A 24,903-nucleotide genomic window follows, 5' to 3' on the forward strand; every position below is an offset into this window, starting at 1 on the left:
AAATGGATGAGGATCTATACGTGCGTGTGCGCAAAAGGGGGGGGGGGCAGCGAGGGAACAGCTCAGTGACGTGTGAAGTCTCTCATGCGTGAGACCCAAAATGGCGGAGAGCCACAGGAGACCTGGTGTCTACATGTGCTGATCGCTGTTCCGCACGTAGCTAGGTTAGCTCAAAGCTATATGTGTGTGTGAGGCAACCGAGGTCAACTCAGTTACCCAGGGGCAGCTGACTGTGTGTGTGAGTGAGAGAGGAGGGGGGTCATGAATCACGCTCTGTGTGTGGTCCGCCTTGTAGTGAGAATGGGGAGAGCTGGACGTATCGTATACAAAGTTCCGCTGTCGGTAGAACTGCCGGCAGCTATGTACGATAGCCGAGATCCCACATTTCACTCACAGAGCTGATTTAGTGAGGAGAGAATATCACACGGAGTGTAATAAAACAAATGAAAATAAATCCCAAATAAAACAGACCCTTATCACTGCGGTGAGACGAGAGCATTGTTTCCTATCACCCCGAAACTCGGTCGGCAAGACGAAGGTCTGGCCACCATAGGTTCAGTCTTTCAGTGATAATACACAAACTCCCATTCACTAGCAGTGACTGATCTAGATGCAGGTAGTTACAGCAGGCAATACACAATATAGCGGGGGTCCGTGGACCGCGTTGTTTGTGCGATGGCGCGGTGTAACAAGACAGTGATTTAAATCTGTGGCGCAGCTCGCTCTGGAGCAAGCGCGGGTCCGATCTGTTCTCGCTGCAGCGGGGACAGTGAAACTTCGGCTGAGACGACGTGGTCCGTGCGTCTCCCGGTAATCATCGGTCAGGAGAGGATTAGACGTCTTTCACACCCTAGTGTGAAATTCCTTCAGAGGAAGTTTGCTCTCATCAAACCACAATCAGGATGAAACCTTTGCTTGCAAAAGGAAAGGCCTGATTCTTTGTTCACAGCACATGTTGCAGCCATATGGACCCCAACAACAGTAATCAAATACTGCAGCTAATAAAAAAAAAGCATGTACGCTGGTCAGCACTTTGTATCTTAAATAAGCTTAATACTGCAGTTAACGAGGTTTTTGACATTTTCTTTTCACTCGCCTCCCAGCTGGCGAGTACAGCATGTGATGAGCGCAAAGGTGTTAATGTTGTTCATGTGAGTTAATTATGAGGCTGTAGAGGCCAAGCACAGCTCCAATAACAAAAAGCCTCTTTAAGTAGTTCATGGGCTCACAAATGCATTGAAATTCTGATTCTTTGACTTGTAATTACTGTAACACTCAAACAGCTTAATTCTTTTGGTGGCATGCCACAGATTTTCACTTGGATCTAGCTCCACTGGTCCCATTTCTAAAGTTCCTATATACTGAGCATGTGTTTAGAGATAACCTGGCCATGTAACTGCTATCCAGTAATGATATTCAGGGTGAGGATGACCATAAACTCCCCATTTCCCTTTCCTACCTCCGTTTCACCAAAAGACATATAGAAAACGAATCCAGTTGGAAAACTCCTGTGATGTTTTTCATGTTGGCGCGTTGTAGAACGATGGCAGTACCCACGGCCAGGAGGGATTAACACAGGCTCCTCCGTATTACACCTCCCACTCATGAGTCAGTCCTCTAATTTGCTCCATCCTTCCCAAATTTCCCTTCCACCCCTCCCGTCGCCTGCCTTTGTAGCACCACTCTGGATTAGTCACACAGAGGAACTAGGGCTCATCTCCATAACGCAGGATCTGTTTTCAATCCTACGAAGTGAACAAGTCTTGAGGAGACGCCTTAAAGAACAATCTCAGTGTCCACCCTCGTGCCCCGGAGCATTCAACCCTCACAGAATTGAACTAACTTCACCCGCGTGCTCGGCATAGATGAAGAGAGTGAGCGAGGACGGATCCGGGAAAGTCTGCAGTTGTGAAAGACACGATTTTTATATGATAAATACAGCTACGTAGCATTAGCATACCGTCAGAAACCTCATAATTGAGTCACTGAAAACCTAGAATCTACAGTATTTCCTTTCTGTTGAAAAAATAAATACCAAATTCCTGGGAAAATAGTTGTAATAATACTGAATTGTGTTGTACTATTGTGAGCACACCTCCCCTGCAGCCCTGTAATGCATGAGTCAATCACAAAGTGGATATAGTTTGAACATGTGTACACACACACAGCCCGTCTCAATGAGTCATGGCAATGCATCCACTCGAGGGTTAAACTAAAGGCAGCAGACGAGCAAACCACAGATTAGATGTCATGGCCTTGCATGTTATAAAATCGAATCAGCCGTTTGCTGCTAGTGAAGAAAAACATTATCTAATTGGAAATCACAATGCACTGACATTCATTCTAATTATGACTTGAAGACATGAAATCTATCTTTAAACTAGCTACACATCCACCCAGCATTACATATGCCTCTTTATTTGGGTTGATTACACTTACCTGAAATATACATATAACCACCATACACCGTCCCAGCGTGGCCGTAATGTGGTTCATTCATTTTGGCAACATATGTCCATTCATTTGTCCTTGGGTTGTAGCACTCCACGGTAGCTTGAGGGGGAAAAGACGGATAAAAAAAAAAAAGGATGCATTAGTAGAAAGTAGGTCAAGACACAACTAAGGAGGACAAACAGCAGCAAATGAGACCTTGGAGGGTCTCAGCGTGGGAGCTAAAACACAGATTAAAATACACAGTGCACATCTCTACAACCCCACCAGCACTGAACGCACTGACTGCACAGGACATGGGGGAGATTGTAAGATCCTTTTTATGTGAAAGCCTCGGAGGACGGCTCCATAAATTCTGTGAGAAACCGGAACAGGGGACGCTGAGATTTATGAGTGACCAATAGGTGAGCAGCCAGGGTCGATCACTTTACGGGCTCATTGGGAGCTTGGAAAAGGAAATATACAGTCGATGAAGTGTTATAAATTATTATTTAAAATTACAAGGAGGGGGTCTTATCTTCACAGTCTCATCTGCATATAACGAGTTACAATATCTTTTAAAAGGGGGTGGAGAGGTTGTAAAATAATATCCTGTTTTTACAGAGTGCAGCTAATAGAAGCAGTAGTTGGTGAACTGACAGCAGTGAAAGAAGTGGGCTTAGCTGAACGTCAAGAATAAACAAAAAAACACCTTTTTAAAGGTTTTGGTGAAATCAAAAGACTTGAAATTCTTTAAAAAAAAAAAAAGAGAAATCATATCGACTCTAAAATACAGCAGCTCAGGACCAAAAAGCAGGCTGTGCCACCTGGGGAAATCTCAGCAGGGAAGAAAAGAGTGAAAACCGTTCTCTGCTTGCTCGACAACTATCATGAAGGTAACCTTGCGCAGAGCACAACATGTTCAGTGGAAGTAGAACAGACGTATGAGGAGACGAGACTTCATTAAACAGATTAAATGAATGCAGAGCAGTTATTAAAAACCTTTTCATAAACAAATGATAACATAACACGAGAATACACTCGTGTTGATTTACCTACAGAGACCAGATGCTCTTCTAAATTGAAAAAGGGCTTTTTTTTTTTACTCTACCATCAGATTGTCCCATGATCAGCTGACAAGGTCATGTGCCTGATTTGCATGATATTCTCTTCCTGCTGGCTGTCAAGCCGGTAGCTGGTGACATCTGGTCCTAATCACTACGTGGCACACTCTGACCTAGAGCAGCGGCTCCATGTCGGGTCGGGACCCCGTAAAGGGGTCGAAAGCTACTGGAAATGATTGATTGTCGCAAATTATTGAATGGTTACAACAGACTAACAACCCCACCCCCAAATCTAAAGATATATTTGGTCATTTTGAAAGACACGAATAAGCAATCAACCAAGTCGAATGGTGTCTGACCATGAACCAGGTAAGATTGAAAGCTTCCTCCTGTAAAGATCCGTTTTGACATTGTTGAGCTCTCTCTTTTATAATCTGGGTATTTCAGACGTAACAATGAAGCCACACCCGTATGACCTACCCAGAGTAAACAGATATAATGCCAGGGATGGGCGCATCCACAAAACACATCAAGGTTGAACCCCGTGCAGTGGAACGTAAAGCAGAAAAAGGCAGTTGTGTAGACAGCCAGTGAACCGGGGCCGCGTACTTCGAGTCTAATTATAACGCAGAAGAGCCGCCGGCTCACACAGCGGCCTCTCCCTCTCCCCCTCCCTCCCCCTCTCCCTCTCCGCAGCAGTTACAGAGCTGACTTTAAGTATTGGGTGGCACCTATGTGGTCCACAGTTTCGGGCGCTGAGATTCCAGACTGGTTACGCAGCAACCAAACTACAATGGACAGATATAAATATATCACTTCATTGACGTGATTCTAGCGGAGGGGCGAGCCGTGTGTCTAAATGTCACAAAATTCTGTTTAAACTGTGAAAAATAAATCAGATTACCGACTGAAGATGATCTGACACGACCCCTTTGTGATCACCGACAGCATTGTCGTAAATATTGTGAGGTAGACTGCAATATTGAAGTATTCAACTGACCAAAAAGACTTCGTCGTGTGTAGAGGCTGTGGCTTTGTTGTACTGGAGTGCATGATAATATAGTGACTATATTATCAGGTGGAGAAAAACTTTCATTACAGCACAACAAAACCCGAAACACCACATCACCAAGCAACAGCCTTAGAATATATGAAACTTCTGACACGGTGACAAATGAGATTGAACATCAGACGTTGCAAATGGATTCTGCATCACGGCTTCATCGAGATATTTCACATTCAAGAGCGGCAAGGAGAGCGAATGAGGTTTTTTTTTTGAAAGGCTTAACATCAACAACTATAGATTGAAGCTGAATATTTCATAAGATAAAAAGAAAAAAACATGCTGTGAATTTTGAAAATACAATTAGACTTTTGGGCTCGAGGAGAGACACAATGACACTGACTGAGTGAGAGATGGATTATTGCATGCAATGAGTCTGCAAGTTATTAAGAAATACTTCTGTACTTAAAGATTACAGCAGATTGAAAAGGAGTTCCTGATGATGTGCACATCCTCTAAAAACCATATTAAATTACACAGCGATTACGCGTACGGCATGAAACGGCAAATGATGTGTAGGCACAACATTTGATTACCCGCATCAGTATGCTCGCAGCCTCATTACAACTGCACAGTCTCTCTGCTACTGCTGCTCGATATTTAAGTGTATAATCTCATAGAATATTAATTAAAAGGCTTCTGTTGTTGCTTGAAAAGAATAAACGAGCAGGGAAATGAACTCACCGAGTTCCCCCGCAGCGTTCCTTCCGCCGACAGCGTAGAGGTGTCCCTTGAGTGCACTGAGGTGGAAGAAGGTCCGTTTCTCATTAAGGCACGCCACCTGCATCCACTTGTTGTAGCGCGGGTCGTACCGGAACACCGTGTCCACCGCCGTCTTGCCTTTGGTGTCGTAGTTGCTTTGGCCGCCCACCACGTAGAGAAAGTTGCCGATGACCGCGATGCCGTGTTGGTAGCGGGGCGCGTCCATGGGCGCCAGCGCCTTCCACTCGTGAGCCTTCTCGTCGAAAAGACGCAGCTCCTTACTCACGACCAGCTGCTGCCGCAGGACGCCCCCCAGGGTGACCAGGTGGGCGCTGTCCGAGCGGATGGCTGTCCGTTCTGACTGCATAACCGGTTGCATGTAGGGCATCATTTGGTAGTTGCTAGCCTCCAGGAGGAGGTTGACGCAGGTGTTGTCCGTGCGCATAAAGTCCACTGTCTGCACGTGATTGATGAGCTCCTGGGGGTTCATGAGGGGAAAGCGGATGTTCTTCATGAGCTTGGCGGCAAAGTCCATGCGACTGTCTTCGTAGCGTAACCAGCGGCAAGCGGCCTTGAACAGGTCCAGCTCGGTGCAGTGTTTCAAGCTGTTGCTGGACAGCACAAACGCCAGCCGGTCAAACGGCAGCTTGACGAACTCTCCCGTGCTCAGCAGCGAGGGGAAGTTCTTCAGGATGAAGTTGTTGACATATTTGTCCACCTCTGTGAGGTTGTACGCGTTGGCGATGCGACCCACCTCGACACAGTTGTCGAGAGAAACCTGCAAGGGGGGGAGGAAATCAGAATCTTGGAAAGCTGCAACCGAGACATCTCAGGACATGGAGGATGCATCTTCTCAAACTTGTGCAGAGAAACTCGCTTCCTTAGACAGAAGGACTTCTAAATTACATATCAGTGATTTAGCGTTGAGGGATGCGGCAATCAGAGGCAAATTAACATTCAGTCTACACCTGAACATAAGAGGATTTGCTGCTTTTATTTGTATTCTATCAGTGTAGACTTAATGCCTTTTAGTTTTTAGACTGGTGGCAAGACAAATAAGCAATTTCAAGATGTCAATACATGGGCTCTAAAGAAATCAATCGTCGCAATCATGAGTTGCAGCCCGAATTTGCATCCACACAAATTAGTTTCAGTTACATTTTAGTGTATTTAAAAGAAAAAGAAAAAGCTCATACCTTCTGAACACACCAAAGTCCAGAAACAATGATATGAAATATTTTGGGGGAACAAGTGTTCGAATTTCTCTTTTTCAAATCAAGTTATTTCAACGTGTTCAACAGCTAATCTACGCCTGGCCGACACTAGAGGAAATCTGTGCACTGTGCAGCTTTTGGCTTGTGTGTGTCTCGCCATACTCACCCCCGATATGAGGAAAACCTTGCAGAAGTCCAGCACAGGAAGGATTTGTAAGAAGCTGGCTGCCTCAAGTGTGTCTTGCAGATTCTCCATGTTGAGCGACAACTTGGCCGTGTAGATAAAGTCAATGATCTTCTTCAGGCCTATTCGGTTAACTCCGTGAAGCTTGATGCACATTAGATCCTGTTCTTTCATTCCACCTGCATCGGGAGAGCGTGGGGGGAGACTCATAATCTCATTTGACTGACAGGTCTGGTGATTTATTTTAAACTTGAAGAATAAAGCTCGTTATATAAGCTTGATCCTTCAAACAAACATAATAAATGAAATGATTGAATTAAAAAATGCATCATATCATTTGGATGCACATGCCATTGCGTGTTAAATGACAGTGAAATGTTTTCAGTGTCCAAGGACTTTCGTTCAGAGAAAGGATTGAAGGTTTTAGGGAGAATTCCATTGCTCAGCATCTGTGCTCACACTAATGAGCTATCGCTCGCTCTAAGTGCAGTTTCCCCTTTAACCAGCTTTCCTGCACAACAGTCTTCATCTTTATCATATACTTTAAATGCCAAATCAACAAATTTACTTCCACTACGGTCACAATATGAGTTCCAAAAGAAACACGTCGACTGTTCCCTTTACCAGTCATCCTCTTTCTAAGCTCAGTATATACACAATATAATCCAATTGACACGAGTGTTACATTACTAATAAAGATTGAGTGATGAAAAATAAACACCTTATTTTAAATTGACAGGTTAATACAACGCAATCAACGCATTAAGGTCACTTTTTCTAACAAACATCTGTATTACAAGGCTTCCTTGGTTTTAACGTAAAAAATAATACAAAACCTGGCACATTGTGTGTTTCAGTACAAGTACTTTTCCACCACATTGTTTTTTAGACACAACAGTTTATCTGTTATTCCTAAAATACCCTTCATGCACTTTACAGTATGTATTTAAATGTATTCAAGGTTCTTCTACTTCTGCATCCAGTGTGCCTGGGAGATGAGACAGGCCAATACGTGCAGGCATTATAAGTACAAACAACCATGAATGTATAACAATAAGCAGGTTGGTTGAATAACATGGAAACTGTTGTGAATAGACACACACACACAATCCTGGAGGGATGTGTGCACAAGGTCAATTTGAGTAATTTCTGCGGAGGCAAAATGACAGTGACGGGACTGCGACTGTGTTAAAGCATGGACATGTTCATGAATAATAAATGCTTCACCAGAGAATAAAGTGCAGGAGCGAGAATGAAATATATATATATATATGATACAAAGCAATCAAAAGCATGCTTTGTGGCGACAAAGAGCACAACCCACACAAATCAACGTAGGTGGTACCAGTCAAATAGCTGAACATCCCCATTGAGCAGATGTTCTGGTCAGCGCGAGGCTTTGTGGACCCACCTGTGAACATGGCTTTGAAATAGTCGGACGAGGAGGCCATCATGGCGCGGTGTACGGGGAAAGCTTCATCGCCGTCCCCAGCCACCAGCGTGACGTCGCATAGTAAACCCTCTATCCTCAGCTGGTCAAATCCCTGAGAGAAGAGGAGAAAGGTTAGGGATGCATGTGAGTGATGAGTGCTACTGGGACCAGAGTAGTGGATGACAGCCTGTCAGATAAGAGCTCATGGACCAGAAAAACTACTTAGGAATCATATGTTTGGAGCTTCGGTACACTATCTCTTTGTAAGCCATCCAACCTGGTGGGGACACGTACAGCATGGAGGCCTTACCTGCAGTCTATCAGACTTTGGCTACACAGATTCATTCACTATTTTTGTCTCTGCAGGGAACTAGTTGCAAAACAAATAATAATCCCGTCCTTATCCTTAAATCAGGTTATTAAGAGGCGTGAATGGCTGCACCGTAAATTTATACGGTGTAGTCTTTAGAGTCATATTTTGCATCCGCTGTTTAATCGCTTGGCTGCTGCGTACCTGAGGCTGTCTACACATGCGGTCGGAGATTTTTCTTTTCTCAAGGAGTCGCACTTATCTGCACACCCGACTTCATTCACTAACATTTTACACTTCTGGGGGAAAAGGGGTTAATTTAAACAATCCAGTTATTTGCCATGGCCTATGAGTCAGTCATAAATGGTAGCACTAATAGCAAGTAGTAAGAAAACGTACAGTACATGCTATTAACATACATCAACTCAAACTCCTGTAATACACAACAGGCACAATGCTTCCAAATGCACCAGCTGACCGAGTGTGCTATAACCAACTGTGGCCAAAGACAAATCATCATCCTTCCCTCACTGTGCTCTCCGACACCAAGCTATTAATGCGCAGCAAAAGCAGCCAACACCCATTAATTTTCAATGAGAGCTGGTGACGAAGGGCAGCCATTGCACACGGCGCAATGCCGCGTCGACTACAATAACTTCAGACGGATCCTGCACTTAAACGTCCGCTGCAGTACACTATCTTGCTTTATTAAATAACTTCTTCATCCATTACATCGTTTAAAGAACCTTTCCTGAATAACTTATGGTGCTGATTTTTTTTTTTGGTCATGCATCCAATTTATTTAGATTACAGAATGCACTATTTTTAATCAATTAACAACCGTTTCACTTTCTGTGTCATTTTAATTAGATTATTCAGCTACGTGGGAGTTGTTACCTCAGCACTCAAACATGGTTTTGATTTTGCAAATTAACCAGTTTGTAGCCTTGTAGGAGGCAAAGATTAACTTGGATAGAAATTTATCTCAAAAGTGAAGGTAAGAAATCTAAATCACAGCCTCGCCAGCCCACAACTGGCACGATGTCCTGAATTGAGCCATGTAGCGTACATTGCTCACAGGATATCAAAGGAACAATCAGGAGGAATGGACGCATTAATATCAGACAGCGATGATATTTGACTTCACATGCAGTGCGTCATGAGAGGTTGTCGCTACGCGTCTACACTCTTACCTGAAGAACCACTGAGCTGTGCGTGTTGCTTGTGAAAAAGCGTGTGTTTCCAGTCTTTGACGGCTGAAGGTGAGCAGAGATGCCCATATCACCATAGCCCAGAGCCACTTTCATGTGAGCGTCGTCGTCCTCCACGAGGGATCTATTGGGACAAAGGGGGAAAAGATTTCACTTCGAAAAGTGTTGCCAAAAACACGTGTTTCCATCTAATTTTAGCTTCTAGAAAGTAGGACAGAGAAGTTTTCAAAGTGACACTACGTAAGGACATATTGGGGGGGGTAGCCTAATTGTTAGATAAACGTGTCACCTAAAAAGTTGAGGATTTGCAGGCCTGGAGGAGCAGTGGCAGTGAGGAAGGCATGACCCGTACTTCCCACAATGCCTTTGGGCAAGGAACTGAACTCCGGCTCTACTAAGGCCACTCACTGGTCTTCAACATGACGAGCTGCTTCCAGATTTCATGAAAATAAGTGTTCATAGCACCTACTATCTGTAACATCTTGGAATCGAGAGCTCAGAATGAATTAGATAACAGCTACAAAACATTTTTCTAGATAACAGCTACAAAACATTTTGCTCCATTGTTTTACTGTTATGTCATCTCTTTTGTTCATATTGTAATTGCTTTCATTGTTTCTACTTTTACCATGTAGAGTGCCTTTGTGTACCCTTGAAGCGCTACACAAGTAATAAATAATGTATTATTATTATTATTATTATTATTATTATTATTATATGATCATATGATGTGTAGGTTGTAAAATACCATCGGAATAAATGAACTGGTTTATGTCAGTCAGCAGTTCCGTTGTGCCAATATATGCAAACGTCTAAGCGGATGAAGTACACACACACACACACACACACACTTTAACTTATGTCTAAAACAATGTGTTGTGAAATCCTGAGAGCAATGTTTTATTTAGAGCCACTGTGATCCAACTGACTTCCTTAGTATATGTGGTTTAGCTAGAAGCAGTACACGCGTGTTGGAGATGACTCAAAGAGGCATTTAAATGCAGACCTTTACCATGTGTACACAGTGAATTTCATGCTCGAAAAAGCAATTCCCCAAAAAAAGCGTTTAAGTCATTCCTGCTCCTTGATGCTCATCCGCGGGCCAAAACATCTACTTTCACAGAAGATAGATCTCATGAATGTAATAGACATATTGACATGATAAAATCTAATATTAAAGCAGACATTTTTGTTAAAAACTACCGTTTATTGTGGAGGCGTATTGAAGACTGAATTTAACTACTTTTTAAAAAATGGGCTGCACAGCGTTGAAAAGATCATTAGTTTTCTGAAAAGCTGCGACTAAAATAGGGAAAGACAAAAACATTATTTCTCACTTTTCAGCACTGAGGAAAAACAACCACTTAGCAGACAAAATGCTGCTAATGAGGATTGAAGTTAATCAAAGTCTGGTCTCAAAATGTGTAATGTATTCTTCCGTATAACAGAAGTCTGTCGAGTCTTAAACAGCCCTCTACTACAGGGAAAAAGATTCTGCTCTGTGAGAACGTGGTATATTAGAGGTTCATATTTGAATAGTCCAATTTGTGTGATATTCCCGAGCTCGAGGGCAGTCTGACTAAAATGTAACAGAAAGTCCTCAACGGCTCCTCAGAGAGCGTGAACGTGGAAAGCAGAGTGTGACTCAGAGCCCCGAGGGGAACACTCTCGGAATACGGGTACATTTTGCGCTGACAATACTGACATTAGAGAATGAAGCTCATTTGGGTAAAAAAAAAATATATATCCCAACACTCTGTGAATCAACACAATCAGTCATCTTTCATCAAACAGCATAACGGCCTCTTAAGGTTAGATCATCGGCAAACCTTGTTGATCGAGACTGCAGAGTGGATAAAAAAGTAGAATTACTGCAATCACGTTGCAGTTTATGTCCATGTCAGTCCAAAAAAAGTCTTCACTTAATCATTTCATCCCATTAGATATTTGTATGAATTTGTCATAATCAGCACATTCATTTTTTTGTTATGTCCAAAAACTGTTTTTTGCGAGGTCGCAGGATTTTTTTTGATCTCCACAATTCTGATCAGTTCTTACTCGAGTCCAAGTGGACGTCTGTGCCAAGTTTGAAGAAATTCCCTCGAGGCTTTACTAAGAGACGGCGTCCACGAGATCGGTACGGACGGACAATAAAAATACAATACAACAACTCCTCATCAAGCACCTCCAGACAAGAAAGACCAGTTGAGTTGAAGAAGGTTGGTATTTTTACAGACAAAGAAGTTAATATGACACCAGAAGGAACTAGAGCTTGAGGACGTGTGACTGATTATTATACGGGTTGTTTGCGTGAACCTTTTTCAGTAAGAGTTGTTGCACTGAGAGAGGCACTACACATGCACCACAATGGCTCACAAACATCTACAGTTCAATAACCCAGTTTAAAATATTACAACTATTCTCCACGCAATACATAGAGATGACAGAATAGTCGCCGATGTGGCACGCGAGACTCATTTTCAGATAGCTTGGCCTCGTTTTAGATAAAATATTCTTTCAATAAAGTGTCTGGCTCAGCATAACAGTAAAGTTTGCGTCTTCAAACAGAATCGCGAGCAAGCAGTGCGTGTCAGATGTAGAAGACGAATGGTTTTTGACTGGACTATTTATAGAATGAAGCAACTCTAAAGTGCGACAAGTCAGATTGTTCTGTGGCTTGCAGGGTGCTTTTTATCATTTGTAAGGAAACAGCCTTCGTTATTCAGCAGATCTAAATAAAATATAGCTTTTAGATGCTGGAAGTATGTTTGAAATAAATTTCGTTAATGCAACATATTTAGGCTGATCTCATCTGATATGCAAAATGTACTCACTCACCTTTCAATGAGACTATGTGAAGAGTAATCACATATAATGCTAATTATGTAAATCTATAAAAGGAAGGCAGAGCAGTCTTTATGGAACAGATGCACAGAACAATGCACGACTATTTTTACCAATAATGGTGCTATCTCACATAAAGACTGCTCTGCCAGTCTCTTCTTCTTATGGCACATCTGATTAGAAACCATGTCAGTAATGTGTTATTAAATCAAACATCTCAACAGAAAATGCTATTAATAAATATGATCCTGAGTAAGAAAGTGCAGGATCCGTTTTCTTTGAATAAAACTTAACAAGGGATTGAGGAGATTTGATGTTAAATATAGTCATTAGCTCCAGACAGACAAAGCTTCTACCAACGGCTGAATCAATAAGCCAGGTTAAAGGCTCATGCGTCATTATTTTCTACTTAAACGCTGACCTGTAAGAACAGAGAATGGAAACGCTCCGTAATGTTAATTACGGAACGTTAATATGAAACGGTCCTGCTTTTAACAATCATACAAAAAAAAGGAACTATTGCACAACGATTGATTCACTTTACAGGACGAGTATGCAGGGAGACGTTCTCTATCTATCTCTATTTGCTAATGAAAACTTTCCTTGTCAAAGAAACTTCACTTTAGGGCTCCGATAGACTGATCAAACGTTTTGTGTCGAGTCACATCTTTAAACTTGAACACACCACTAACACTTTGGCCGGCTAACAGTCAACCGCAGTCTCTCTTTTACAAGACTTTAAAAGATTAGGCCAAAGACATTTGGGGTACATGATGGATAAACATTGAGAGAAGGTCAGGTGGAATCTACTTGTCATTCTCTCCACATGCTGTACAAGGACTGAGGAACGGGTAGGAAGGACCAATGAGAATACATAAGCAACAACAACATAAGCACAAACACACATCTGCTAGAACAAGAGGTAGAAACAAACAACTACGGTCGTGGTCACACATGCTTAAGGTCTATTGCATTTCTAAGATGATGAGGAGAGGATGGATTCAGGAATAAAAGGGAGATGATCATGGACCACGTCTACTCAGGACTTTGTGAACACCACCACGAAACGCTGAGGAACTTGAACAGTGGAGACAATCACACGGACACACACATCACACAGGCAATGCACTGGCACATTTACCCCGTCAGGTGGTAAGTCGGACAGGCAGCGAGGAGCGAGTGGGCTGTCCAAACCACAAAGGAGTGATGGTGGCTGCCGGAACGAAAACAAAGGAGACAACAGCTACAGCATCCCGTATCAAAGTTCTGCTTTTCCTAAAAAGAAATAGAGTCTGCACACTGTATAGAAAAGGCAGCGCCTGGTATTCATCATCTGGATACGCTTGTGAATATTTTTCTGCTCGACCTTAAAGACATCAGACGACCTGGGGAGTGAATCTGTAGCTGCTGCCGCGTTTGAAGATAATCGTGCCTAAAGCGTTACTGCAGCTCAGCACTGACCAATGCAAAATAATCATTTATTAAACATCAGAGAATATTTCACCATCTCCGAGCCTGACAAACACCTATTACCAAGGCCAACTGTGGGTTTATTTTAAGTTTCGTTTTTATGTGAATCACTTTTTTTCAATAATTACACAATGTCACAAATGTCAGTGTTTAATTCAACGTGGTTTGACATCTCAGCACCCGAGATGTGTCCTATACTGAACGATGAGTTCATGCACAAGAGTTTGGAGCGTCATGTGGTTTCACAGCACGTTGTTTACTTTTAACAGAATGAGGATTCATTGTTTGTGAACCTCACATCAAGCAATGCGGTACACACTGCTAATCTCTGAGAGAGTAAACAGTTATGTCAGAAGCTTTAAATTAGGGGGAATTTAAATGATAGATTGACACTTGATTTTATTCATCAGATTAGAGGATGGCAGATTCATTGTACCAATTAAGTTAATGAGGAATCATCAATTGGTATTTATAGTTATGGTACGGAGCAGTTATTAGTTCAGTGCAGCAATTTCTCACGTTTACACTTTAGACCAATTTGCTCTTGCAGCCTCCTATACTTTATGTTTTTTATTCCCACAACAAAAACCAGCGCATACATTGTGGACTACATCGGAAAGGACAAATAACAGGACCGCCATGCTGTGGATCCTATATTCAGCTCAGTGACACATAACATGCGTTTTATTTTCACCTGAGCAGGGAGAAAGAGAGGGCTGGAGGATTGAGAAACAATGGTAGCCGTCTCTGCAGCTCTGTTATGCCAGTGCAAAGCTTAAGAAAACATCTTTCCACCAGTGACAGTTCAGCTGAAGCTAAAGTCAACTTGGCTTTTTCCCTCCGATGACAGCGGAAGAGTCTTAAAGGATAAATGAGTATAGCTTTGCAGCCTCATCATGCTCAGACGTGCATAGATATTGAACTTCATTAATCTGTTTCAGGTTCATAATATCTGAAAGACCAATGTCACGTTTCAAAATGTTTCTGGAGCAAAGAACTTGCATGGTCAAATTTACTGGTGTAAGTGCTCATTGTGTCCGGTCCTGGGCCTCGCTTTAAAAGGATTGTTCACTCAGGAGACAGGAAGAACACCCCCCCCCCCCCAAAAAAAAAAGACAGAAATCCTAAATTAAGTACATGTACAGCTTATGCAAAATTGATATGCAGCCCATTATTCTTGGACTAATTCCTGTACAAACTGAGTCACACGGACATTTAAAAAAAAAGTTTGAGTTGCTCACACCTACTGTGGACTTATGTGACCTATTGTTTTAAACAGGAACACAGGAAGAGCCTGAGAGCAAAAACAGACACGGTAGAAAACAAAGAGGATGCCTCCACCGCCTGCTGCTGCTGTCCTCACAACAGGCACTGCAGCAGCCGGATCTGAAGCAAGCCGAGCGACGGCAGAGCCCCGAAACTGAAGGCTCTTCTCAATCACCGGGCTGCATGTTGAACAGCTTCTACTCCGGGGGGTATGACGCAGTAGTACTCAAGTAAAAACACCTTTACAATTCACTGCACTCCAATACAATGGCCAATAAAACATGGTGACTTATAGTCATACACACCTTCTGCTATCATGCAACACAATACATCAACGATGCTGCGGCAGAAAACACTGCTGTGGCTCAAGCTGAACCCCTATTTGCAAACGTGCAGTACAGTGTCACTTGGATTTCTAATACTGCAGAGGTGCGGGTGGATGTTATTTCCTAAATTATTTTAGCTGTAAGAGTACTCAACACTTACATCAAATTACAAACCTATCGAGGTTAAACATGAGACTATCCGATGGGTTATTTGTCTTCTAGTATACAAGCACGTGGAAATTCAGCAGCTTCCTCTTCACCTTTCCTGCAGCAGCAACACTACCTCCCACCCCCTCCCCAAAAGAAGTGTGAAATTCTCTCAACATTTCAGACGATTGGGTGCAGCTCTTGTTTCCCTTTCCTCATCGAGAAGCAGTCGGGCAGAGAGAAGGAAGTAGTTACGCCGTCTTAAAATTCTTCTCTCGTACCGTCTTCTGTTCCATCAAGACAGACTTCTGGTGCATCTAAAATGTGACTGGTGGATGGATCGCAACATGAACATGTCCATCATCTTAATAAATACAGACGTTGGCTTTTAAAAACAAGCCTTGATCTGCGATCACTTATCAGAATATTCAAACATCTGTGTTTGACAAATGGTTGTTTGCTCTGCCCCATTATGGTCAAATTGGCACTTCCCTAATTAATACTGTGGCTTAACCACCTGAATGGATGGTTGCAATGTACTATTCACAGACTCTTAAATTGCTGGAAATCACACGTAAATATTCTGATTTAAAAACAGATTAGCATGGATTAAACTGTTCCAAAAAGAAAAAAAGGGGAGTAAATGTGGAACCAATTGGATTAGAGAAAGTTCCAGTGTTCATGAGAGCAGAAAATCTGCGATATGATAAACAAAACATGTGAAAATAACCCCCCAGGGTGCCACAAAATGCATGCAGACTATGTGAACTTGATGAGTTTAGCGATTAGGTTATGCGTTGTATTGACGGCTCACTCTGTCCACAACAAACCTTCCACGATCTCCAGATAATTGCTCCAATCATGCTTAGAATCTGAGCAATTTGTCAGTTTTAATGAGTCTGTAATTACACTTAATAATCAAAGAGCGCTTTCAAAAGGACACAGCCTTTGCATCAAAAAAAAAAAAAATTGATGAGTGCCTTAAAATTTCAAAAAACAGTTTGAACTCGGTTGATGCTCTGCCAGCCAGACCACCCGGGCCTTCCCTTTAGGCCTTTCAATGAAAATAAATGATCCCCGTGTGGATCCAATGCATTTTGTACAAAATACGGCCACCGGTCAGCAAGAACCTAATGTCCATTCCAAAAAGGCAGATACATTAAAAGCTCCACCACGATGCTCTAAATCTGACACTCATTTACAAACAATGGCAGATGTTGCACTCCGGTTTAATGAAACTGATCATATATTGTTTGACATCACTGTGATCAGTGTCCATCGACAGCCTGGCATTTAGAGACCATGTTAATCAGTCACTCGGCGTATTGAAGAGCAGCTTGATTCAGTGGAACTACCTTTTAGCTGATGTGGCACACCGGCCGATTCTCTGCCTTCCATCAAAATGGAGAAGCCAACACATGTTAGGAATAAGACACACGTGAGGGTTGTACGAGGTACTTATCTATTGTGTATGACCTACAGTAGAGTATGGTTTGGAGAAGCAGATTGGAGTTACAGCACAGAAACCAAGCAATGTACTGCGGTGGACGGGGACATCAGCACGCATTTGGGCTTAAAGAAAGAGGCTTTTTAGCGCTCTACCTTACTGTGAGAAAACCATTTCTGACAGGGAACTGAAGCGGACAAGCCGTATCCATCCATGGTCACATTTTGGTTTTCTCCATCTGTACTTGCACTTTAGAGTACAATCGTACAGTATTGTAGTTTGAACATCATCCCTGGCTGAGTCCAATTAACACATAAGAAGTATCTGGTGACACCCTTGAGTACAATTCCATTGTTTAATGCATTTTTAAAACATCAGATGACGTTCAAAGTAAATGAAAATTCTCAGCGCAAAAAACAGCTCTTATTCAGTTTCATGCCAGCTGTCAAATTAACATTTTTTTCCTATTAATTTTAGAACAGATGAATTGTTTAATTCATCGAACAAATTAATACAAGTTGGTAATAAAAGTAGGTTTCAAAGAATGTGAAGCAGTGGGCTCATAACAGCAGCAGCAGAGGATTCAGCAGCAGAAGGATTTGACGAAACACGAGACGCATCTACGGTCACAAATATCTGTTGAAAGAGAAAAGCTTTCATTTGACTTATATAGCTGTACCTTCCACATTGAATGTAATCTGGTCACACTGGCTTTAGTTACAGTCGATACACTAGAAATACTTTTGTAAAAACTTAGATTGCTTTGACTTAAGTCGTAAGCCATTTTAGCAGCAGCCTGCATGTTTTATTTTCTTAAAGTGTGCATTTCTTTAAAACAAAATATATATATATATATATATATATATATATATATATATATATATATATAAAAATCAGTAGAACCAAAGGACGGCAGTAGATAAATCACTTCTAGACTTTAATGTGCTGGAGCACAGAATGTGCAAGGTGTGATTTCATTTTTAGATTTCCTTTGAAGGATTGATTTTCTCATTCCCATTTTGCCTCGATGAGATTGTTGACAGAAAACATAGCGAGAGAGGAAAGGGGGGGGGGTAAAGGTCCCCGACTGGAATCTAACCGGCTTTGCCGCAGTTGAGGTTGCCGGCTCACCATGACGCCTCCCGAGAGGAGATTATTATAGACAGCAGTCACACATATATTAAGCGCTTTGTACTGAACCGCTGTAAGATGAGGGATGACATTCATTTCCCAGACTCTATGTGAAATGAAATATAAAACCCAATGACGGTTTACTGAGCGGAAGATTATTCTATGAGCCGTGCCGGCAGTAGATCTTAAACAGTTCCATTGCTAGCATTGAAATCTGCACCACAAGCAGTTCTCCGGTCTATATTTAGATTAGGGCGGTTTCAAAAACAGACATCGTGAAAAACAAATTATTTATAAATCATGTGTGACAGATATTTTAAACCCTCTCGCATGTGTCCTCCATATGCAAAGATTACCCGAGCTGCAGCACACCAAGTTAAAAATGTCTCCAAAGCCAAGCGGACAGTTGCGCCACTCAAAGGACCTATAAAGAGGGACTTCTCCCTGACCACAGAGTAACCTATAATTGGGGGTCCCAATATTAGCTCACAATGTACACGTTTCAAAAATAGTACGTGGTCTGGGAGGGCAGAGTGAGGTGGAGCCTCAAGGCGTTGGTGTGTGTTCTCCAATGAAGACACGCTAGTGCCACCCGCCCGCATCTTAAGTACATTCAATGCACTGTCTGTCGCCCTTGCGTTTTCATTGGTAGAGTTGTGTTAGACGCGTTGGTGTTAAGATCCTGCATACTGGTCCTGATTAATGCTGTAGTGGGAGGAGGATACTGATGACATACAGTAGTTAAGTCACTTTACAGCATTGACAGCGTGATTTATTTTTTTAAATGAGTTTAGAAATAAGCCCAAAAAGATGAGTTATCAAGATAAGATGTAAAGTAATCGAGTACACCACATAGAAACGGACCATGGCCGGTCTATGACAATTTATACAGAAATTCTAAATTATACAGCAAATATAAATTTGCAAACATACAACGATATGATCATTTAAATGCCCCACAACAAATAAATAAAAATTCTTTTATGACAAAAATCTGTACGAACCAGCAAGAAATACATTTTTTTAGCGTTGACTTGTGCTGCTTTATTTTGAAGGAGCTTTATTACACAACAAAAACTCAAACAAATCACCAACAACGGCGCAACATATCTGCAGACTGGATTATTATTAAATGTTCATGGACAAGATGGAGATTTACACAGAAATTTCCGCTCCTTGTTTGCCAACTACATTGTGAACTACAACACAGTTTGGGCCTTTCTATTATAGATCCCAGTGGAGCTAAAATAACTGGAAGGTTGCTGGTTGCAGCCGTCTGAATAAACCCGGGTGGGGAGGTGAAAGAACAATGACTGCTACAGCCACTAAGGTGCCCTTGAGCAAGGCCCTTAACCCCCCCCCCCCCCCCCAACTGCTCCAGTGGAGCTGCTCAGTGGCCAACAGATAGGACTGTGGTAGAACTGGACAGCTTCCGAGATGTGAATTTATGTGTGTGCGTGCATGTGTGCATCAGGGTGTTCCAGCTAAACTACCAAGATTAAAACCAAAATTACAGAGTCAATAATAGCGAAGCATTCATCATGTCATTTTGTAAAGAGCTTACAAAGTGGAATGATTTTGAGGAGCCTTACTTGATGTGTACTTAAGGACTATATGGTAAATGTACATGTTTTGTGCATTTAGAGCTCGTCATGTAGGAGATGTGACCGGCTTCACTGAGGATGAGCACAGATGTCTCTTGCTGGGATGCAGTAATATGTCTAAAATAAACATTTCTGTAAACCTAGCAAAATTAAGCTCATAAGTAAAGCTGCATGATAACTGGAGACTGCATCAATCCAATTTTGCAAAAACCCACCCGAGTAAGCCTATAAAATGACCTTAAGGCTATCGGCTAGCCTAGCATGCCATGTAAACTGTGTTGTTTTCAAGCTTTTGCTTCTCTCACTCTGTAGGCCAAAGCCATGGAACAAAAGTCAACCGAGACACTTGTCCATTTCAGCAGAGCAGCAGGAAACGGCGAGAGGGCGAGGATGGCGAGAGGCACTTTCATTCTACCCCCCCCCCACCATCCTGAACAGTAGCAGATGACAATAGCGTCTAAACCAGGGCACGCCAGACATCCTGACAAAGGCAGGCTCCTCCCAAGCTGCCGAGTCCCTGCTCCCAAATAAACAGAGCCACAGGGAGGGGGCAAGAGTCGGGGATGTGGTGCTCGCCGTGTCCCGACTATAGCTGGCAAAATGAGTCCTTCTGCACAGGAGCAGAACTACACAATGCATGCAGGGCAAGGCAAACCTGACACACTACGAGGCTCGGTCGCATTCTGCCTAATTAGGGCTGCAACGAAAAAAAAAAGATTTACAAAGAAATAAGAAACATCTCCCCAGTACCACAATGGTATGATGAGAATGCTGTTCAGCTCGTACTCACATGTAGGCAGGTGAAAGGGGTGAGGACCGGGATGTCTTAAGAACGGGTACTGGGAATTTCCAGCTGACGGGAGAACCGCTTTTCCATTTCAACGGCATGTTGGTGTCACCAGACTGGTGCTACAGCAAGACCAACGGCAAAGACCATTTCCATGAAAAGGTTCCCGACGCAGTCTTCCATCCCACTCTGCCCACACCATTTAAGGAGGAGGGAGAGCAGCAGCAGCAGCTACAGAAATACACTGGTAGAGGCAGTGCGGGCTTCAGTCAGGGCAGCAGCACAGAGACGCCAATAGATTGCATCCACCACGACTACTTGTCCTGCTGCATTCACGGCTGTCTTGTGGAAGGCGAGGGGGGGGGGGGGGGGGGGGGGGGAGAAGCCCAGCCTTCCCATCACCCTTTCATGGTTTATGAAAAGCCCAGCAGCTGAGCAACAGTGCCACCTTGTTAAAGGAGCTGTGATTACAGTTCTGGATATCTGCTCCATGTAAAGACATGGAGGAGAGATAAAGGAGTAGGAGAAAGAACACAAAAAAAAACCCTGGGTGACATTTGGGATTTAACTATGGTACTCAGTTATTCCTTATGCGTTGAAGTCTGGATATTAAGTAATCAAGTAGTCCTCAGTGTTCATCTGGGGTATTTTTATACATGACAACATATGGAGAAAATTTTAAAAATGTATATTTAAGATATGGGCACAGGGAATGCAGCTGTGGTTGAAGCCCCCCATAAAACAATCAACATCACGTTTGAAGCAGCTGTACTGTATTTTGAAACGGTCAATATAATTCAGTAAATAGCACTTCAGTATGTAATATTCTTGTAAAACAAAAAGGCCAAATAGATGGCAATCTGCATGAAATGTGTTTATAACATGGTTATAATAATTTGACTTGGACAGACGTGATCACTACAAGACGTTTCCACTGCAATCGCTTTCTAGTGGGCGCAGCAGTCAAATGGAAAAGAGTTCAAATATGTATTCTCTTTTCAGCGTATGTCTCGTCACCGTTGTATTCCAAGTTTCAAGACTTGGAGAGCCACTAAGGCGAATTAACAGATAATTCTGACAACATGCTCAAAAATCCCTCGATTTAAGATGTAGGCTTTTCCCACATATCATGTTTGGACGCGGCTGTGCTTTGCATTTTGGCTAAACAATAAAACAGACAGAGGGATAAATGAGTGTTATTCTGGAGTGTTCATGAGTAGAGTCAGCCCGAGAGCAATCAGTGTAAATTAACAAACAGGTGTACCAACACAGCTCACACCAAACTTTCTGATTCACACTTACAGCAACCCCTCTGGTATGATAAACCTTTCCTAAATGATGCAACAAAGCACTATAGCCAGACTCAAACAGGGGATGTGGCGGCTCATGGTCAGGTCGTCCTGGAGAAGAAAAAGTTCATACGCGTATACTGGAGCCTTAGGCCACCAGGATGCCCCATCAACTCTCCACTTAAAGACACCCCTTGTGTAAAAAAAATAAAGAAAGGCTTTTAGCAAATGAGACGCTGCAGCGCTGCTGTACCCAACGTTCAGATAACTCATATCTCTCAGAAAACACAAGTTGTCATGCCTATCGTCCTGCCCCACTTTTATGAAATCAATTAGATGTGTTGGATTACTGTGCAAGAGACTAAGAAACAGCAACGTCTGATGTAATACATAATAACATGAACACGGTCATGTTAGTTTAAAGATTCACTTTTAAGCCCCAGGCAACCGGTATCGAAGAAGTCAATTCCAGTTTAACTACCTCACAAAGCAAATGTCCTCATATTGGCTAACGAGAAAAACATCAGTATGGGTCATATTACTACAGAAGTAATGGCACAGCAAGAATTATTAGGATTCACAAGTCCAAAGTAAAGGTGCTCTTCCTCCATGTCAGACAGAGATTCCTTGCCAATAATGAAAACAGCAATAAGCTGACGGAGAACTGCTGCTTCCTTCATTCATGTAAACTAGCAATGTTTGATTCTACGATCTGTTATTTACGCTCCACAACTGCTCATCCAGTTGGTGTCTCACCCACCTCCAGTCACAATCCTGTCGATGGGCAAAGGAGACAAATTGGATCAAAAGCACATAAAACTATCAGCCAAGCGCCTTCCTCGGGTGTCTAATTTTAAAAACACATCCGTATGCAACCATTTGGTGCTACCTATAAAAAAAAAAAGGTATGCAACAAATAAAAACGCACGGCTCTTCGGGAGCTTCCTTGCGGTGAAACTAAACATTCCTCAGAACCCAACTGAAGGAAAAACTTGCCCAAATGTGTCACCCCATCGGTCATCAGTCACAGGCTTGATCTCGATAAGTTTATGCTATTCCATAACTTTGCTGATATTCTGTTGGAAGTTGAGAAAAAGTGCACGACGTACCAGTTTCTCTTATGCTAATTAAACTCCCACATGTTGTCAGCACGTAAAAACATTTGTATGTTGCCAGCACCAGCACTGTGCCCAGTTGAAAACTCCTATTTCAGTGTATGTAGACCAAACAAGTAAGCAAAGTGGGCTGTGACAATAATGTTTGAGTGACAGAATGATTGCTGGCAAATAGTGACACATTTTGCCATCATTATGCAAAGGCAATCTAGGCCACAGGGGAACTAATGTCACAGAAACACCTTGGGTGACACTCTGGTAAGATGCTTAGCGTGGCTCTCCACCCTGTTTATGAGTGCCAGCATGCTTTTCTTTCTTATAATCCAATCAGGGATTACCTGATTAACAACTTCAATTCCAGGGAGAAGCCATTACCTAGCCCCGACAGACAGAACTGAAGATACATGCTGTACTGTATACGAGTCAAGAATTATTATGATGAACCATCAATCCTGAGTCAAAAATTCATTGATTTGAATTGGTAATTTTACAGGGTTGCAAAACAGCTACTACTACAGCTACTGTTAATAACTTTTTGGCAGTAGAATGTGTACAGTGAAAAGTCCACAAATACACATTTTTACAGTTGCCAGCAGAATAATGAAATATGAGACATTGCACATTACCTGTCATGTAGTCCAATGGGCATCGTCTCCCCTCTGTGTACAGGGTGCTCCATACCCTCGCCAAAACCACACCTCAAAAACATAAAGAAATGGTACTTTAACATTTGAATTAAGTCTTTTGTCAAAACAAACATTAAATTTCACCCAAGAAAAGCAAGATTAAGCAGTTACATGAAGACGCGTTTTGATTCAGCAAGTCAATTTCGTATCTGCACGTTTAACCAAACTTCCTTTTTTATTTAAATGTTGCAGTCCGCACACTATTAAACATACAATGTATTGTCTAATTTGGACAGTATCCCATTGTTGTAACAGAGAAACTCTTTCTACAGTCATGCATAGATGATTTCAGAATCTGGCACTCTTATTTCCAAAAGATACAGGAGTAAACAACAGTATTATTTCACTACAGATCACAAGTAAAACTACCTTACAGTTACACAGTATTAAAAAGGTAAAAAGAAAGCATCAAAATGTATATTTTCTACAACTGAGAAGGAGCAATAAATAGCAACACCTAGCATAATTTAAACTTTAAAAGTTTCACATATTTCTAAATAAGACTAATAATGGCATCAGATTGAGTAAATACCAAAAAGTTGACTTTCAAGTTTATCCTGAAAGCAAACATGTGTGTCTGTGTGACAGACTTTAGCTACACACACACCTGTGGCCTCATTAGCTCTTGAAGTTTAGTGATTATCTCAAAATAATGTGAATATATTTGCATTCATGTCCCACAGAAGTTGATGGCGAGGTGCAATGGGCTTTCCTTGAGCCCCATCCCCTTCTGACATGTGACAGTGGCATCATATTTCTAACTTGTTGCTTTACACAGAACTAGGCGAATTGAAGTTAAAAATATCTGCAGTGTGTTGTTTTTTTGACAGAACCACCTCTTATTTTGAAATTCAGCTGATATGTTGGACAAAATGAAAGGCGTACAGCAATGTCTTAGAAGAATGACAACTGGCCCACGGTAAAGTTTCCTCACTAGTCTGGTTCCTGTTAAAAATGACATAATTTTAGTGACACAGAACTGATAGGAGTTGACAGCTTACCTCTGAAAAAGCTCTCAGACAGGCACGAGGTGGAACGTTCCTTTAAAAGCTAAAGTGAGATACATGTCACTAAGTCTACGGCGAGGTAGCCCACTTGCTTGCTAGCAGAAGCTTTCAGCCTACCAGGATCTGGCGTTAAAAGTGTCTTTATTGCGTCCAGACTTATACAGTTATATTGTC

At 42.2% G+C, this 24,903-nt stretch overlaps 1 protein-coding gene across 2 annotated transcripts in view; it reads right to left on the reverse strand.

Annotated features, from left to right (window-relative positions):
• Nucleotides 1-24,903, reverse strand: part of klhl13 (kelch-like family member 13) — a 30,229-nt gene that overhangs the window by 4,850 nt on the left and 476 nt on the right. The window contains exons 2-7 of one of the 2 annotated variants that reach the window (XM_079284107.1): nucleotides 23,663-23,734; nucleotides 9,593-9,734; nucleotides 8,069-8,201; nucleotides 6,640-6,836; nucleotides 5,242-6,037; nucleotides 2,440-2,553 (exon numbers count right to left, since the gene is read on the reverse strand). In XM_079284107.1, coding sequence (XP_079140233.1) covers nucleotides 2,440-2,553; nucleotides 5,242-6,037; nucleotides 6,640-6,836; nucleotides 8,069-8,201; nucleotides 9,593-9,734; nucleotides 23,663-23,715 — 1,435 coding nt within the window. In that variant the 5' untranslated portion in view covers nucleotides 23,716-23,734. Of the gene's footprint in view, nucleotides 1-2,439; nucleotides 2,554-5,241; nucleotides 6,038-6,639; nucleotides 6,837-8,068; nucleotides 8,202-9,592; nucleotides 9,735-20,635; nucleotides 20,935-23,662; nucleotides 23,735-24,903 lie in introns of those variants that run through there. The other variant, XM_079284106.1, reaches the window with a different exon arrangement.

This window comes from Melanostigma gelatinosum (assembly GCF_949748355.1).
Source record: "Melanostigma gelatinosum genome assembly, chromosome: 14".
NCBI lineage: Eukaryota > Metazoa > Chordata > Actinopteri > Perciformes > Zoarcidae > Melanostigma > Melanostigma gelatinosum.